This window comes from Diabrotica virgifera, chromosome 2, assembly GCF_917563875.1.
Source record: "Diabrotica virgifera virgifera chromosome 2, PGI_DIABVI_V3a".
NCBI classification, from domain to species: Eukaryota; Metazoa; Arthropoda; class Insecta; order Coleoptera; family Chrysomelidae; genus Diabrotica; species Diabrotica virgifera.
Genome location: NC_065444.1, coordinates 92,553,524 through 92,572,806, shown reverse-complemented (window position 1 = coordinate 92,572,806; position 19,283 = coordinate 92,553,524). Strand labels below are relative to the sequence as shown.

The following is a 19,283-nucleotide window of genomic DNA, read 5'->3' as shown; positions in this document are numbered from 1 at the left end:
ATTTGACGCCTGTGGAATGGTTCTAACGTCATTTTTTTCTTACTTATATTATTGCAAAAAAATGCTCTCTGGGAAAAATAATTTGAATAAAATTTAAACAATTAATGAATCGCTTTGAAATTTTTATCACATATTAAGCACCAAGGAACCCTTAATATGACAAAAATTTCAAAGCTGTACACTAATTTTTACAATAGTTATTGCGAAATTAATTTTTTTGCAATTCCGAGCTATTTTGCAATTATGTTAACAATAAATAAATATATCAATCTTTGTAATACGTCATTTTAAAGTTTTTTCCATAATCTCAAAGATGTTTGTACTAAAAAAATTATAAGTTTCACTGTTTTCCATTGATTTGAAAAAAAGGAGAAAATGCCAGTTTTTGACACTTAATTGTTTATAAATAAAAATGGCCGCCAGATCCTACGCAGGAAATAGTTACAATTATTTGCTCTTATAGGTATTACCTGTCGAAAAAATGCTTCAGTACCCTGGCTGCTCGAGTGTCATGGAAAAACCTTATTACCCTGGACTAATGTAAGAACAATACGTATCAGGACATGGCAGAAATTGTTATTTTATTATTTTTGTAATGAACGGATAATAGGTACATTTGTTATGTTATCATTGTTGATGAGTCTACGTTGCTTTGGTCGGCTGCGATTTTGGCAATGCAATTTAGTGACAGGAGTTATCTTGGTTGGCTTAAGGGGCTAACGTCATTTTTATCGAAACCGTTTTCCTAATGTTTTCTACTCCAGCATCTACATCCTAAATATTTTAAATAAATTAGTTTGTTTTAAACGTAACACATTCAATCATTAATTTGTTGTTTACTGCTGTATAATCAAAGAACATTAATAAAGGTTATGACACTTTGTAAATATCGTTTCTAAGTATTATTTATCTATATCAGACACCCATAGTGTGTTTGTTGTTGATATGTAAGTTCGTAAAGATGCTAAAATTCCAGATGTTCTGCAGTTTACTTTGTTTATTAATATATTTTACAATTATTGAAAGTTTGACTGTTCATTTTTTCCGAAATGGGAACGAAGTGACTTCAATTGACTACAGCGCACCCAATTTACCAACTTTCCAAGAATGTAGAGCTTGTGATGGTATAATATTATCAGGGGGTCAAATATTAGATGATGACACGGTATTGCAGACACTTAAGGTGATAGGCTGTTTATTACGCTCAATTTCCATCTAATTTTTTTAAACATAGTTAATCCGCCTTATTATATAAATATTTATAAGTTTTTTAATCAGACATTGTATATTATAATTTAACCTTTAACTACACGCGCTGGCGTATTTTGTACGCCAGATATAAGAATTCTACTGCAAATATATTAAAAAATTTAATTTTTGACCTTGTTTATCTATCTAACCTCTCACTGGAATGTGCTTTATAACTGGTTTTACTTTCGTTATAATTGGCGTTCTAGGAAGATCATAATATACATTTTATTATTTGTTTTTTTCTGGTAGTGGACAATATACGCCACGATCGTAGTATTATAAGTAGTAATATAAGTAGTAATATAAGTACATCTCTCAATTGTTTTTTAGTCATTTTGGCACAAACTATATTTTTCTTTATAAACAATACTTTTTCTCATTTAAAAAATCACATTTCAAACAATTTTTTATTAGTTATTTTATTTATTATGGATTCAGATTCTCGTTATAAATCCCAATTGCCTTACTACTGAGAAGGAACTCCAAGTATTCGCTGATGCTGAATAAGGTTTATAACAAACAACTAAGGGCCGGTTGTTCGAACGCTAATCAAGAATGATCATTATCAAATAATTAATTACTGTCAATGTCAACTTTGTTTGGGTTGTTAAAAAGTCTGTGGAGTCTATAATCAATTAATATAACAATCATTATTAACATAATTAATAATAAATCTCATGATTGTAATTAATTATGTTTTCAGCAACCCAAACAAAGTTGACATTGACAGTTTTGGTGACAGTAATTAAATATTTGATAATGATCATTGTTGATTAGCGTTCGAACAACCGGCCCTTAGTGTATTTTTTCAAAAAAAAAAAAACGAATCCGCTGTTTTTAAGTGTATTTTCTTGTGGCGTATAAAGTACGCCATGCGTGTAGTTATGTTATAACTTAATGCGCGGGTAGTTAAAGGTTAAAGCCCGGATTATAAGCAGGACAGAACGGTCAAAATAAGCACTTAAATAAGCAAAAAATGACTCAAAAATAAGCAGAGATTTTATGAAATAAGCAAGGTTCAAGAAAAAAACCTGTAAGTAAAGATGGATATGATATAAATATAAATAAGGGACATTAACATTAAATTGCACATATTTTTAGTTATCGTATTATTAACAATAAATAAACAATTACAAAAGTGTCAAACTATAATACATATAATAAAAAAATCGAAAAATTATTAACATATTAATATATTTTTTATTCATGTCCATTAGCATAAAAACAATTAACAATATGTTTTTCAAAATTCTTTTGTAAAAAGCTGTGTCTGCTATCTGTAGACATATTATTTATAGGTAGAAAAAGTTCTTTCAACATCTGCAGATGTGATTGGTGCGTAGGTATTTAAATTTAAACAGATGTACTGATAATACCGAAAAGTATTTTAGAACAATATAAAAAATTTTAAGCTTTCTGCAGACAAATATTAGTTTATTACATGGACAGGTATAACAATGGGTTTCCCGTTTATCTTCTAAACATAAGGGATTAAAATTCTTATGGTTCATTGAATTATTAGAGTTTATAATATATATAGCTCTGTATACTTATATAATTTTGCTTAAGACAGGAAGTAATACATGAAATTTAACTATAGTTTATCATAAGAATCAAAATAAACAAAGATAAGCAACACATCTTTAAAAGAAGCATTTTTACTAAAAATCCTAATAATAAGCAGAAAATAACAAAAAAAAACCAAATGCTTATAATCCGGATTTTAATTATAATGTTTTATTGTGGTAACTTTTTGTTTTGTAATTATTATTTATTATGATATGATTTTTTACTGCAAAAACACACTTACATCATTCAAGATATCTGAAGTCAGAGCATTGCCAAAACATTAGAAGATGACTTTTTATCATCACCATGTTTATAGTAATTTTAGTAATTTAATTTTTTCCGGAGTTAGTTACATTTTGACAGGCTAGAAGGGACTGGAAATTACTATACAACGAAGGAGACGTTCCCATAGTATTAAGAGCCAACAAACGTAAAAAAGAAAAATTTTACGCCAATCGATAATTATTTATTTACATTACACCATAATATAAAATGTAGTGATAAAAAATGAGAAAATTATTGATTGTAAAAAATAAAAATATTTTGGGAAATAAATTCTACAAAATTGTATGAATTTAAGATAGGTACACTTCCACTATTTATCTACTTTTTTTAAACAAGAGTATACCTAAATCTTTTTTTTTTAAGAAATAGTAAGTATATTTCAGCTGTTAATAATGTGAAGTAGGAATTTTTGTGTTGTATGTTCCTTACCCTGAATCTGTCAAAATGCATCTCAGCTAAGCGAACGGAGTTTATAATTTTGGGAAAAATATTACTTCTTTCTACGTGTTTATCTTAGTATCTCTATTTTCGACATATGTTTAAGTTCTACTTTTATAGGCCTGGTTTTATTATTTTGGTTTCCTACTCTATGGATATCTTGTATTTCCTCGTTTTCGTCTATTAAAATGTTCATTTGATTAGTTATTTTTTTGACTTTATTTTTTAGGATTGCTCTATATTCATTTGTTGTTTCCTCTATACCATGTACCACAATGTTTTTCTTTCTTATTTCTTTTTCTAGAGCCTTGATTCTTCTTTCTTGTAATTTCATCTCCTCTTTGATTTCCAAATTTTTCTTTTTAATCAGTTCATTTTCTAATTTTAGCTTATTGAGTTCGATTGATACAGCACTATTTTATTTTCTACCCTTATCTCTTTTCCATTTTATTAAGTTTTTCTACTATTTCTTCCATTATTTTTTCCATGACGATATATTTGCTTTTACCTTTCTCTACACGACCACTAAACGATAAAGGTTTATCCCAAGTCTACCCTTCGGAGGAAAATATTACTTGAGAACCATATTATAGTATACAGTGATGAGCGCGCTAATAACCGGCATAATAAAGCAAAAGATGGAAACATATTAAGTTGTGTGATAAAAAGAAATGAAACTAGTAGAGTTGGGAAATTTAGAGACAAAAACGTACACATTTACATTCTATTTATTGTTTCCCATCTTTAGACGTATCAGAGGAGTATGTCAACTAAAACTGTCACTGTCTTAGTGGCAGTTGCTAAACTCGTCCGATACGTCTAACGGTGGGAAACAATAAATAGAGTGTGAATTTATAAGTTTGTATCGCTAAACTTCCTACCTCTACTAGTTTCATTTCTTTTTATCTCACAACTTCATATGTTTTCCATCTTTTGCGCTATTTTGCCTGTTATTAGCGTGCTCATTACTGTATGATCAATAAAACAGATCACTTCATATTTTGGCTATAAAAATATAGATTAAGATTATTAGATTAAATATTAAATTAAATGTTATGCTTATATTACAGGATTAGCTACATATAGGATGTAATGACAGTTACCTACACATTTTACCTAAACACACTTAACGTTTCGATTTCCACTCCGGGAATCGTTATCAAAAGAAAATAAGAGGATTTGTTGATAGGTGTGTACAGCAGTCTTCTTCATCATCTTCTTATACTTGTTGTAGATCTGTCGATCTGTTAATTTCGACGTTGAAGTATTTCTTGAGAGGTAGACTGCCAGCTATCTCTCCATCTTTTTGGTGGTCTCCTCGATAGACGCTTGCCTGCTGGTTTTCCTTCTAGAGCAATTCTTGGTAGTCTGTGCCCTCCATTCTTTTTGCCTAACTGAACCATTCTCTTCGTCTTTGCTTGCCCCATCTGACTACATCTTGCACGCCACATTGTTCCCTAATGACGTTGTTTCGTATTCTATCTCTTCTAGTCTTCCCTGCAATTGCTCTTAGTGTCTTCATTTCGGCTGTTCGTAGCATGCTTTTGGTTTTATTGGTATCTTCTCTTGATTCAATTCCATAGGTCATGATGCAAGTTTTATAAATTCTAACTTTGCTGTCCATTCTCATATATGGTTTATTCCAGACCACATCTCTCAAGCATCCGGACAAGACAGCGGCCTTGTTAATTTGTCCTCTTAGGTCTCTGGCTGGTTCATGATAACTTGATAACTCTACACCTAGATATTTGAACTGGATTAGCTGTTCTATGGGTTTTCCCTCTACCACGAGCTTGCATCTAATTGGGTCTTTCGCAATGGTAATGCATTTTGTTTTCTGCGTGGATATGTTCATGTTGAGTCGTCGACATGCTTGATAGAATCGATAAAGTTGTCTTTGTAGGTCATTCTCGTCCTCTGCAATCAGGGCTTAATCAACCGCATAGCACACTATACTGATTCTACTGTGGCCGAGTCTGTATCCTAGTGGTAGCGATTCCACATCTTCTATTATTTCATCCATTAGCATATTGAATAGAAATGGACTGAGGCTGTCTCCTTGCCTGATTCCTCCTGGTGTTGGTATGTTGGCCGTAGTGGTGTCGTTTGTTTTAAATTTTGTCGTGTTGTTATTGTTCATTTGTTTTATGGCTTCAACAATGTTTGCCGATATCCATTTTTGCTTAATTTTCTTTATTATACAACAGTCAATTGTTGTTATTATTAAGGTTATGTCATATCCCAATTAAGGTTATGTCAACTAATATTTCACTTTGCCTATGATGGTTGTAGTCAACAGCCGGCATTGACTGGAAAAATATGCGGGTGGATGTTTTTTTGTGCTCTGTGATGCATCAAATGATTATTTTGTATATTTGTGAAATTATTCTGCATGTTATGTGATTCTATGTTTGGGAGTGTTCGCAATATTAACTTTTTTGGGGTAAAAAAGCTGTAAGTTAGTTTGTTTGTGTATTGTGCGTCCCATGTTTGTAGTGTATGACAGAGATTTGTGCTCCACAGTTTCCTATCCTCTATTATTGGTATGATTCTGTTGTTCACTTCTTCTTTAAGTATTGGCGACCAAAGTCTGCTGCATTCTGCTGATGGATTTACTACACATTTTTCTTCATTTAGTAGGATGAGGGTTGCTTCTTTGATTTTTCTCTTTTTCGTGTCATTTTTCCATTGTGCTCTGTGTTCATTGCCCCAGGCATATCCCTGTTTTTTGATATATGTTTCATGTTCGTTAATCCTGATGCTTAGTTGTCCTTGAGTTTCTCCCACGTACAGTTCGGGAGTCCGGGAATCTTTACCCGTGCGGCATCATTTAAAGGACACGAAATAAGTCGATGATAAGTCGAAAATTGAAATTTACTAAACGAAACAGCAAGTGACCGTAAGTGACTTGCTATTGCGTTTAGTAAATTTCAATTTCCGACCTATCATCGACTTATTTCGTATGTTTTAAATGATGACGCACGGGAACAGATTCCCGGACTCAACTGTAGAAATTGTTGGAATGACAGGATATTTTGTAGATTCAGTTCTTTCATCTCTCCTGTGTGTTGTTTGGTTTGGTTTTGAACAGGATATATCTGAGTGAGTTGGTTGTTTTAAATGTTGTTGTTACAAATTAAGATTAATATTGTGTTAAATGCTGTAGACGTTTTTCATTTGTCAGTTCGTAATTCTGACAAATATTAATTTTGTTTTAATTTATATTTTTAACTTTAGACCCAGTATGCAGCAAGTCGACAACTTAAGGGTTTGACAATAACATTAACAAAGTTAGAAGAACTTGAGGATAATGTTTTTCAAGGATTACAAGTAGCTACTTTAAAATTGAATTCAAATGAAATTGAGAGAATCAAGTGCGGGGCATTTACAGGATTAAATCAATTAATACACCTGAGTTTGGAAAGCAACAAACTTAAGAAGTTAGAAAGTGAAACATTTCAAAATTTACCTAAATTAGAAGAGATTTGTCTAAGATTTAACCAAATATCCGATATACAAAATTATACGTTTAAAAATCTTCCTCGAATAAGGAAATTAGATATAGCTTTTAACCAAATCATAAAATGGGATCCTGCTTATTTAGGTAAGTGAACACAATTTTTAGCAATAGTAGTGTAGGCAACAAATAGAGGTCACTATGGCCTTTTCAATTCTGATGAGCAAATCCAAGTATTTCTTATGTGTTTCTGGCTGCTGATAACGAATTTACAGGATGGTTTCCGAGTGGTCAAAAATAGTTATAAACAATAAACAATTCATTGGTTTATAAATTTTTTATAATGCTCTAGCTCGTAAACTACAAGAGACAATAATTTTTTCTTGAAATCAATTTTGTTCCTTAATAAAAACAAAAAAAATCTGTTGCTTACTAATCTTAAATCCAATAAGTATAACTAAAGATATTGTAAAATTAGTGCATAATGAAAATTGCAAATTAAGTATTTATAGAAGCTTTTTTGATTGTAACTCGGCTACTACGCAAGCAAATGAGTTGTACAAATGTACAAGCTTATTTTAATGTATAATTCATAGATTTTCAAACACAGTTTGTTAAATTACTTTATATTTATTTTGTGTTAAAGTTATACCCGTTTGAAGTTATAGTTCTCTTAAACCATTTGTACGTTAATTTGTTTATAAGAATTTTAAACAAATTTGAGCAACAAACATTTATACTTTATTTAAAAATAATGATCTTCGAGAATGAAGATAGCGTACCTATATGTATATTTATAAATTATAATTTATCGAGAAGTTCACGCGCGAACCTTTTCGTTGTGAGTCGATCTTGCGCCTCAGAGTACAATATATCTGTATCTTGGCCAAAAATATACCTACGAATTTTTTTTAAGCTCAAATTGTTCCTTTGGAGTTCTTCTGTGATTACTGTTCATTCAAAGTATAAATAAATGTTTATTGCTCACATTTGCCTAAAAGCCTTATAAAAAAATTAATGTACAGGGTTATTTACTATATTTTTAAATTACGATTTTTTGACATATATATCGTGCTAGTGACGTCATCCATTTGGGCGTGATGACGTAATCGGCTATTTTATAGGGGTTATAGGGGTCCAGTGCTATCTCATTTGAAAGGGCATTCAATTTCCTATTCACTAACCTAAACGTTTATATAATTTATTATACAGGGTGTCCAAAAAATTTTTTTAATTCAATTAGTTGACACAAAAAGAAAAATGTATGTAATTTATTTAATTCAAAATACATTCTACTGCATTGCGAAAACAGAAATAGATATTTATTGAACAAATAAACATTACTTTTCACTTAAATTCAATGTTCAAGCTGCCACCCATCTGCCTCTTGGAAGTTTGAACATTGAATTTAAGCAAAAATCAATGTTTGTTTTTGCAATAAACTTTTATTTCTGTTCTTTAACAGCAGTAAAATGTATCTTAAATTAAATAAATTACATACAGTCTCCTTTTTGTGTCAATTAATTTAATTTAAAAAAAATTTTGGACACCCTGTATAACTAATCATGTTAATGTTTATATTACTGAATAATAAATTAAATAACCTTTCAAATGAGCTGGCACTGGACCCCTATAACCCCTATACAATAGTCGATTACGTCATCACGCCCAAATGGATGACGCCACTAGCACGATATATATGTCAAAAAATCATAATTTAAAAATCGAATAATATTTGCATTTTACATTTTTTTCTATTTCTGTAAATAAATCAGTTTATAGGGGGGGTCAGAATATACTGAATACCCCGTATAAATGTTTTTAGAAAATTATAACTTCAAACGGGTATAACTTTAATATAAATAAAGATAAAATTATTCTTTAAAATGAAACTTTGTAAATCTCATTTGCATGCGTACAAGCCGAATTACAATAAAAAACTTCGAAAAATACTTATTTTGCAATTTGCAATTTGCATTATGCACTAATTTTACAATACAGTGACGAGCGCGCTAATAACCGGCAAGAAAAACGCAAAAGATAAAAAACATATTAAGTTGTGAAATATAAAAAGCGATGAAACCAGTAGAGGTGAGAAATTTAGCAATAAAAACCTGTAAATTTACATTATATTGATTGTTTCCCACCTTTAGACCTATCGGACGAGTTTGGCAACTACCATTGTGACACTGACAGTTTTAGTTCAGTGTGACACTGTTTACATACTCTTTTGGGTTTTTATCGGAAAATTTCCCATCGCTTCTAGTTGTATCTCTCTTTATCTCACAACATAATATTTATGTTTTCCATCTTTTGCGTTATTTTGCCGATTATTAACGCGCTCATCACTGATGCATACTAAGTTCTAATTATTGGATTTAAGTTTAGTAAACACTAATTTCTTTGTTTTCTTTATTAACACGTTGGCGGACAGTGCGTCAAATGTATAAGCAAGTGTTGTGACATTATATGTATTCTGAAAAGTAGAATAGGGAAAAGTGTAACGTCTATAGACGTTGTGTCACATTACTTCAATTGAAATTAGACGTCTATAGACGTTCTGCCCGTCAACGTGTTAAGGAACAAATTTTATTTGAAAACTTGTTTTATCTATTATAAATACAAAAAGGAAAAAATCCCTCTCATTGGCTGTATACCATAATAAAAATTACTAAAGAAGTAAAAATCTTCCTTTGTAGATGGTACCTATATAATTTATTTAATTTTTTTTTTTAAGATCCAAGTTGGACCTAAAGTGGATACATCACTGGCACGGTACAAACAAACGTTTTTGGACTAATCAGTCCATCATCAGGTTAAAGTTCCAGATCCAAAGTAGTTGAAACTAGCTAATGTGGTAGGTCGAATGATTTTACCAGTATAAAAAATTAGCCATTTCGGCTACATCGAGAGTGACAAGAGGTCGATGTTACAAGAATAAAGTGTAATTAAACCATAATAGAGTTTTCATCTTGGCTTCAAACTAAATGGTCATGTTGAAGACAGTACTTCCGTTTCCTACTGTCTTCAACATGACCATTTAGTTTGAAGCCAAGATGAAGACTCCATTATGGTTTAATTATGGCTAATTTTTTATACTGGTAGGGTCATTCGACCTACCACAGTAGTTAGTTTCAACAACCTTGGATCTGGAACTTTAACCTGATGATGGACTGATTAGTTTGAAAACGTTTGTTTGTACCGTACCAGTGATGTACCCACTTTACCAGTGATGTACCCACTTTAGTTCCAACTTGGAATCTTTTTTAGAAAATAATTTTAAAAAAATTATATACCGTCTACCAAAGAAGATTTTTACTACTTTAGTAATTTTTTTTCATCTCTTTCAGTTTATGAGCCAGAGCCTTATTCGCGGTGTGCAAGTACTTGGAAGGGATACGCGAAACGATCGTGCGCGAATAGCGGAGAAAAATTGCAACTTTCTTAAATAATTCTTATTGTCAATTGAAATTGTCAAATTGACGTACATTTCATACCTATTGTCATTTAAGAAGAAAATTTTATATTGCTCCACAATATTGATATGATATGCAATTATTATATAAAGGTAAATTTAATTAATTGTATTTTGCTTGCAGTACTGCATTTTAACAACTAATTTTATTTACTACATACAATTATTTACGTTTGGATAACATAACCTATATCTTATTTTTTCTTTTTATTATTTTTTTTTTGGACTATGGCCTTGACAATTATCCAGTAACCAGGACCATATGATTGGCCAATATAATTAAAAGTGCGAATACAAGTGCAGAGCGTAGAAACCAGGTGTCGCTTTTCCGAACTTGCACGGTCCCAATAAACAATTTATAAACAAAAAGGGAAGTTCCCTACGTTGGCTGTATACCATATACTTAGTTAAAAAACTCTAACATGAAGTAAAATCCTCTTCTATGTAATTGGTATATTTATTAAAAGTTAAAAATCCCAATTGATTGAATAAAATGTGTCCAATTCAGAACGTTTTCGGACCTATCAGTCCATCATCAATGAATTTGAATACTTGCTAAATAGCCCCAGAACCAAACAATGTTTGAATTTATAGTTCGATCTACATTATGTCAAAGTAATATTAAACAGGCTAAACGCCGATGTTAAGAGATATAACCTCCGGGAACATGGTGAAACCCTACCCGGAAACTTAAACAACCATCTTAGGCCAACGTTGACTACCAAGGTTTTTACTTCATGTTAGAATTTATAAACAATTAGATTGTTTATATCAGCAGCCAAAAATACATACAATGGTTGGTTTTGCCCATCAGAATTGAAAAGGCCACGGTGACCTAGCTGGTGCATAGACAAGTCATTAAAACTAGGGATGGAAAAAACCTGCCGGTTATAACCTAAAACCGGTTTTTTACTTCGCAATAACCGGTTTTGTCGGTTGCTTTTCGTCACGGTTATAACCGGTTTTCTCTTTTTAATATAATAACCGGTGAAAACCGGATAAGTTACCTTATATAATAAAACCTTGATAGTTACAGGATAATAAAAAATATGAATTCCGAGAAAAATACTGTTTGTTTAAATTCATCAATAATTCTTGATTTGTTTAATTTTTATATTCGTTAATGACTCTCACGCCGACTTAAATATGTTTATGAGATGTGCTAAGCTAAACTAGCTATTTTGATGAACTTGAGAATAAGCACGTCATGTTTGCTGAATTGTAACAGATATTAGTATCAATATCAATCAGCTGTGTGCAAAATGTGAAGTCATAGTTCGGCTGTCCCAACTAGAAACACTGTAAGCGCCAATTCGAAAAATGTTCATCAGAGTAGAAAACGTAAAGGACTCAACTTTTCAAATTTTTATTTTGTTTGAAATAAAAGTGAACACACATTAATTTAGTAAAAAATACTCCTGTTTTTCAGTAAATATTTTTATGTCTGCATTTTATTTCCTGACTAGGTTTTGAACACATACAGTGTTTTTATTTGGGAAACCTGAAAATATAGTATAACATTTCCCACTTTTTAAAGACATTTTTAAAGTACCACAAATGATACTTTATTCAAGTTTATTTAACAAATATATAACAAATTGCAACAATTTAATGGTCAGTGTCTGGGTCATGTAATTGCTGTCATCCAGGGTTATGGAAAAGCTTGTCCACTAGTGTCTCTGAGACTGACTAATTACGCCAAAACGATCATCCGTTTTCAGGCATCAAAGAAATAAGTTTCTCTATTATTTCTGTCTAGGTACATATTTATAAAAATTTTATTAAATTCTCAGTTTTTAATAAAAAATTTTCGTTTATTGTTATAACTTTGTGTATATATAATGAAGGTTTAGTTTTACAGCTTGTAGTTTTTTTTATTAATTTGGGCTATTATAAAGTTATCTTACTCAAAAATCAGCAGAGTTACAAGTGAAAAATCGACTAAATTCTGTAATTTTGCAATGTTTTTACAGCATCTGTGTTTCTAATTATTAGTCAAGGTTTACCAAACATTATTTTGTAGATTTTTTTAAGAACAAAATTCTTTTTGTAAACGTTATTTATATTTGTTAGTTTACGAATTATAATAACTTAAACCATTAAATTGTTTATAATAAGTTCTCGTCACTTCCGGCGCAAAAGAAAGTTATAAATTCGAATGTAGCAGGTCAAAATAATATTCGATTTTTATTCATATTTGATAATTAATAGGTAACACCCAGTTTAATTTTAAAAATATATTTTAAATAATTAATAAAATAAACTTAAACATTTTATACACGATAATTTTCTACTGCACTTATCGCAATAACCATCAATAACTAACAAACAACTAAAAATTGCCTTGGAAATAACAATGGTCTTGGCGAATGTAAAATGTAAATCATGCGATTCCCACGGTAAATCACTGTAAATCCCAAAAACCAAATAAAAACACTGTATATTCCGTATTTACAGTATTTATACTTGCGGATATGGATATAATGGATTTTAAATTGGTGAAGTGACGATGGAATGTGATATAATGTGTTTCATAGCAATGTTAAATTGTGGTTCTACTAATTTTTTATTTATTTCTTCCTTGGTAATTGGTAGATAACAACACCCTAAATCCAAAAATACAATAAAAGTGATTTTGAAAAAATGGATATACAGTGTTTCTACTTGGGGCAGCCGAGTTGTATTATTTATAATAAATGCTATATCTACACAAACGACCCTGTGGAATCACTTTAAAAAATGAAAAAAATTAAATAGTTTTGCGTATTTTGTATAAAATGTGATTTTCTTTTCGGAAATACAACAAATTTTCAAAAACATTTAGGACAATAATACATCCAGTTCAGAATTTCAATGTTTCATTATTTGTTTTTACTAGTTTGACCATTTTTGATGTTAGATTTTTGTTTTTATAATTCATATACATGTACATATACACGTTATAGTGTTATTTACTTCATATTTATTACGTTTATAGTCGTATAAATTACTACCTAATTTCACTACTTTTTAATTTTTCAATTATTTGGTATAATTTGGACCAGATACTTTCATTTGGTTAGTTTATTCTTATAAAGGGTGTAATAAAAAGGTAGGTCATAAATTAAATCACATATTCTGGAAAAAAAATTGATCTATTTAACCTAATTTACCTTATTACAAATGTGCACTTAAAAAAGTTACAGCTTTTTGAAGTTACCAAATGAAAATTGATTTTTTCCAATATATCGAAAACTATGAGATTTTATATTAAAATATACATATGGAGTATCACAAACTAAATTGCAATGTAAATGTGACGTTGTAACTTATTGGGTATTGAATATTGATTCAAAAAAACCTAAAACCAGTTTTTACAATAACCGGTATTTTTTGCGGTTATAACCGCCAGGTTAAACCGTAAGTTAAAAAATTTGGTTTAACCGAAAACCGGTGTTTTGTCAAAAACCGCCATCCCTAATTAAAACGCTTTCATACATCTCTTTTAGAGGACGTCCAGAGTTTATCAACATTAGATTTGGGGCACAACAATATCGACAAGATTTTAGACAAATCTTTCCAGACACTTCAATATTTGGAAACACTTATTTTGGTAGATAATAACATCAAGTTCATTGAACACAATGCATTTGTTGGTTTGGATAATTTAAAGCAGCTAAGACTAGGTCTTAACCAGATTTCTAATCTCGATGTAAGGTTTTTGTCCCCGTTACCGAATTTGAAGATTCTAGATTTGATGTACAACAAAATAAAATCTATCAAATCTGAGACATTTGTGAATAGTGGTATTATGGGTAAGTATTTTCTAAAAGGATTTTTTTAAACCGTTCAGATCTACTTGTTCTGGTTGACAAATATTTTTCCGGCAATTTTGGTCTCGTTATCCACTTGTCTTTAACGCTTTATCCAGTAGATAGTATCTATGTCTTCTTCTTTACTTCCAGTGTTCTTAAATATCTTTCAGCTTGGTCCTGCCATCGCATCTTGGGCTTAGAATAACCAAAAAATTCTTTTGAATGAGATTCTTAAAATTAAAAATCACACTAAATTTTTATTTTTTTTTTCACGCCTATAACTTATTACAATAAATATTATAGAAATTTTCAGAGACTTTCGGTTCTCTGTAATAATGCAGTATTTTATTCTGCGTTTAAATTGTTCAAAAATACTTATTAGTTTTCTCAGAATTTGGAAAAAATTTAATACATTTATAACACATTCCATCCATCCAATGGCACTACAGCCCAAATCGAGCCTTGGCCTTCTTCAACAAGCTTCTTCAATCATTTCGATTTACCGCTGTTCTTTTCCACATTGTTCTTTTTCCACTTTTATAACACATTGGCGCGACATTTTGTGCCTACGCCCGTAAGCTACGAATTTTGCGTTCGTGAATATATTTCCGCAACACCATAATATGGCTTTTATTATTTTTACAATATTTTGTCCCTTGAATAATATTCAAATCAATTCAATTCTAATATATTATATTATCTATCTTAAAATTTCTTATTTTATTTTGGTTTATTCTCTTGGGTTCCGTAAATCATTCGAATAATTAATTTTTAGAAAGGTATTTAAATGTTTTTACTTCTGTAAGATTACAAATATTAAACATGTGGTTACTTACGTCCAATCATTAGTAGATGAAACTAACCACAGAAATTGGCCAAAAGATCTTTATGCCGTATTTATGTGGCTAGTTTCATCTAAAAATTCTTACACGTACGAACGAATGCTTAATTTTTATGAGATTGGCCTGGATACCGCGTACCAAAAAAAAGTTGATTAATAGCAAGCTGAAAATTTGTTAATAGCTTAACGGTGTCTGGTTGAACAAACTGTGATGTACGGGAACACTGGAACAGGGGAAGTTTTAATTGTGAAACAAGTTACAAAACATCCAATTGATTTGTTACTTTTTCATTTAACTCTCATGCAAAAATCAGACTGCTATTACTAACCAACATGATTCCTGTCATTTGACATATTCTTCGTGTTCCACTCATTAAAATGCCTAGTTGGTGATAAACACCAGTCTGATTTTTGCATGAGAGTTTAATGAATTGGTAACAAATCAATTGGAAGTTCCGTCCGACAAAATACATGGAACGTTTTCGTAGTCTGACGTTTCAAATTTTTAACCTGTTACACAATTAAAACTTACCCTGTTCCAGTGTTCCCGTACATCAAAGTTTGTTCGACTAGACACCGTTATGCTATTAACAAATTTTCAGCTTGCTATTAATCAACTTTTGTTTTGATACGCGGGATCCAGGTCTTATCGTTTTCCTGTCAAAATTTAAATTTAGTTATTCCCGACATTTGCGAAAGGAAATTCGTATTCTGCTCCATGCGTTAGACCTGGGAGTACACATTGATCAAAGATCTTTCGTTTCAAGCACATGAAAATATCTGCTTTAAAGACTTCTCTCAGTTTTCCGTAAACCGCCCATGCCAGTCCTATTCTCCTATTTAGCTCTGTTGTTTGATTGTCTCTTCCTAATTTAACCTCGTGGCCCAGATATTAATTTATAGGTATACACTTTTGTTCAATTTGCGTGCCATTAATTGAGATGTTTTTTGCAAGTAAAAGGTTGGTCATGTATTGTGTTTTGGAAAAATTAATTGTAAGTCGAACTTGTGTACAAGAGCTCTGAAGGTCTTAAAGAAGTTGACAAGCATGATTTACCCGGTCTGCCATAAGGGCTATGTCGTCTGCATATTTTAAGTTTTTCAGAAACTCCAAGTTGACTAAAATATTTTCCCAATTATTGTTTCTCATAGCATTCTACAACAAAGCGGTGAATAGGTTAGGAGATATTTTGTCTCCTTGCCTACATAATACTCTTCTCCAAGGGAAATGTATTTGTGTTGCCATAGTAGAGTCTCACTGCAGCTGTTGCGATATTATACAGGGTGCCTCGAAAATATTGGTCATAAATTATACCACACATTCTGGGGTAAAAAATAGTTCGATTGAACCTATGTAACTTACCTTAGTACAAATGTGCTCATAAAAAAAGTTACAGCCCTTTGAAGTTACAAAATGAAAATCGATTTTTTTCAATATAACGAAAACGATTAGAGATTTTTTATTGAAAATGGACATGAGGCATTCTTATGGCAGGAACATCTTAAAACTAGGATTTGTTCCTTTAAACCCCCCCCCTCCCCAAACTTTTGTATACGTTCCAATTAATTCATTACTGTGGTACCATTAGTTACACAACGTTTCTAAAACTTTTTTTTCTCTTAGTACTTTTTATAGGGGTTTTGTTCCTTTAAAGCCCCCAAATGTTTGTGTAGGTTCCAATTAAACTAATATTGGGGCACCATTAGGTAAACACAGGGTTTTTAAAACTTTTTTGTCCGTTAGTCTTTTTTTGATAAGTCACCTTTAATCGAGATGTGGCTTCTTTTTCAAAATGTACCTAATAATGTAAATTATGAACAAATTTTCAGATTATTAACAGCTTTCTATAATCATACTTAACCATATACAAATATGTGGTGGATTCGGCAAATATTCGAAATATCTCGATAAACACTAGCTTATCGAAAAAGTACTAAGAGGAAAAAAAGTTTTAAAAATATTGCTTTTATCTAATATTGCAATAACAATAATTTAATTGGAACGTACAAAAAAGTTTGGTGGGTTTAAGGGAACAAAACCCCCATAAATTTTTTATGTGGTGCACAAATTTCACTTTAATTTTTTAAGATGTTGCTGCTATAAGAATGTCACATATCAATTTTAAATAAAAAAATCCCTAATGTCCAGTTGCACCAACAAATAAACGGTTGATTTTTTATTTTAATTGCCCGTTTATTTTAAAATATAATAATTAAAAAAACGGTCAATTAAAAACAGAAATTTTAACGATTCTCCCAAAGAATTTTAAATTTTTTACCATCAAATATAATAACAAAACACTTTTCTTTTCTTTCGAAAAAGGTTAAAATTTAATATTTTTTTGGGAGAATCGTTGAAATTTCTGTTTTTAATTTAACAGTTTTTTGACAATTATATTTTAAAATAAACGGGCAATCCAAATCAATCGTTTATTTGTTGGTGCAACTGGACATAAGAGTTTTCGATATATAAAAAAAAATGGATTTTCAGTTTGTAACTTCAAAGGGCTGTAACTTTTTTTGTGTGCACTATTATTGTATATAGGTAAGAGAGGTTCAATCAACCTATTTTTGACCCCAGAATCTGTGATATAATTTATGACCAATCTTTTTGGGACACCCTGTATATATTCCGAAGAAAAGTTGTGTAATACCTATGATCAAAACTGCACTCTGTAAGAGCTCCTAACATGGAGTCTTTCTCAATTATGCTGGACTGAGTCAAACGCTTTCTCAAAGTCTACAAATATTAATATCAATGTCTTGTTGTATTAAGATCGGTCACCACCACAAAATGTTGTATTATTAACAAACATAACTTTACCTAAAATATCTTACTGTTTTCAGATATTAAGTTGGATCATAACGATATAGAAGATATTGAAACTAAGGCTTTTGTTAATCTACCTAATTTGACGCATCTAAGTTTGATTGACAATAATATATCACGATTTAACGATGAAACCATGGTTAACGTCCCAAACATCAAGCATGTCTCTCTAGAAGCTAATCCAATACTTTGGAAGTGGGATACCATTTTTTACATGGGTTTTAGATTTCCACTATTAATAACAAATATAACAGTGTTTTAAAAAATAAATTTTTCCGAGACTGTTAATCATAATCTATAGAGTTATTTCTTCTTTCGCAAAAATAGGCTGATTTTGTACCACTCGCGGTATTTGTATTACTTAGAAAGCACTCTTGGGAACACATTATTACCCATAAAGCACCCATATAGAGCATCGTGCTCTATATATGAAGTGCAGATGATTGGATTAAAAAGGAACGAGAACACTCAACACTTATAGAGTTATTTCTTCTTTCGCAAAAATAGGCTGATTTTGTACCACTCGCGGTATTTGTATTACTTAGAAAGCACTCTTGGGAACACATTATTACCCATAAAGCACCCATATAGAGCATCGTGCTCTATATATGAAGTGCAGATGATTGGATTAAAAAGGAACGAGAACACTTAACAAATAATAAGATGATAAAGATAATTAACTAATTAATTAAATAAAATCAATTAATTAATCCAGATACAAATTATTATAGAAAAAGTGATGTTTTCGACCGTTACTTTATTAAAAAAATGAGAACACTTAACAAATACTCAAATACAAATAGTCTGGGCTGATTATCGGAGAATAGGCCATTTTTGGGAAAAGTTATTTACCAGCAATTTTATTGCTGGAATCGAAGCTTATGATTATATTTATGAATAATATAGTTTACTACTTTTTTTATAGACAAAATGGCGCCCGAAAATCGTGTTTTTTTCAATTATTGCTCTATAACTCCGAAGATTTTAACTTTACAATAAAAACACTCAAACAAAAATTCACCGCAATTAAAGAGATATGTTTTTCCCGATCTGCTCCGACGAAAATTTTCCTCGGAAAATGCGGGTTTTTCCAACAAAATCTTTAATTTTCAAATAACGTTTTAGACAAGTAATTATCTACCAATAATTAAATAATTTGGTAACTTAAAAGCCTTCTTGGTTTAGATTATAGTTACAGAAGCTAGTGAAATTTGAACAAATATTTTAGCAACAATTCAATTGTTAATTAATAATTTACGGTCGCAATAATAACCAAAATAATTATGATACACTGATCAAACTTTGAAATCTTATAAAGATGAGATGCCTATTTAACATTTTGT

At 30.7% G+C, this 19,283-nt stretch overlaps 1 protein-coding gene across 1 annotated transcript; it reads left to right on the top strand.

Moving 5' to 3' along the window:
• The first annotated feature begins 892 nt into the window (after positions 1-892).
• Positions 893-18,234, top strand: LOC114349485 (leucine-rich repeat-containing protein let-4). Its single transcript, XM_028299868.2, has 4 exons — positions 893-1,183; positions 6,781-7,147; positions 13,964-14,269; positions 17,958-18,234. Exons 1-4 carry the CDS (start codon positions 962-964, stop codon positions 18,200-18,202), a joined length of 1,140 nt encoding a protein of 379 aa, XP_028155669.2. The 5' UTR covers positions 893-961; the 3' UTR covers positions 18,203-18,234.
• Positions 18,235-19,283: the final 1,049 nt, after the last annotated feature.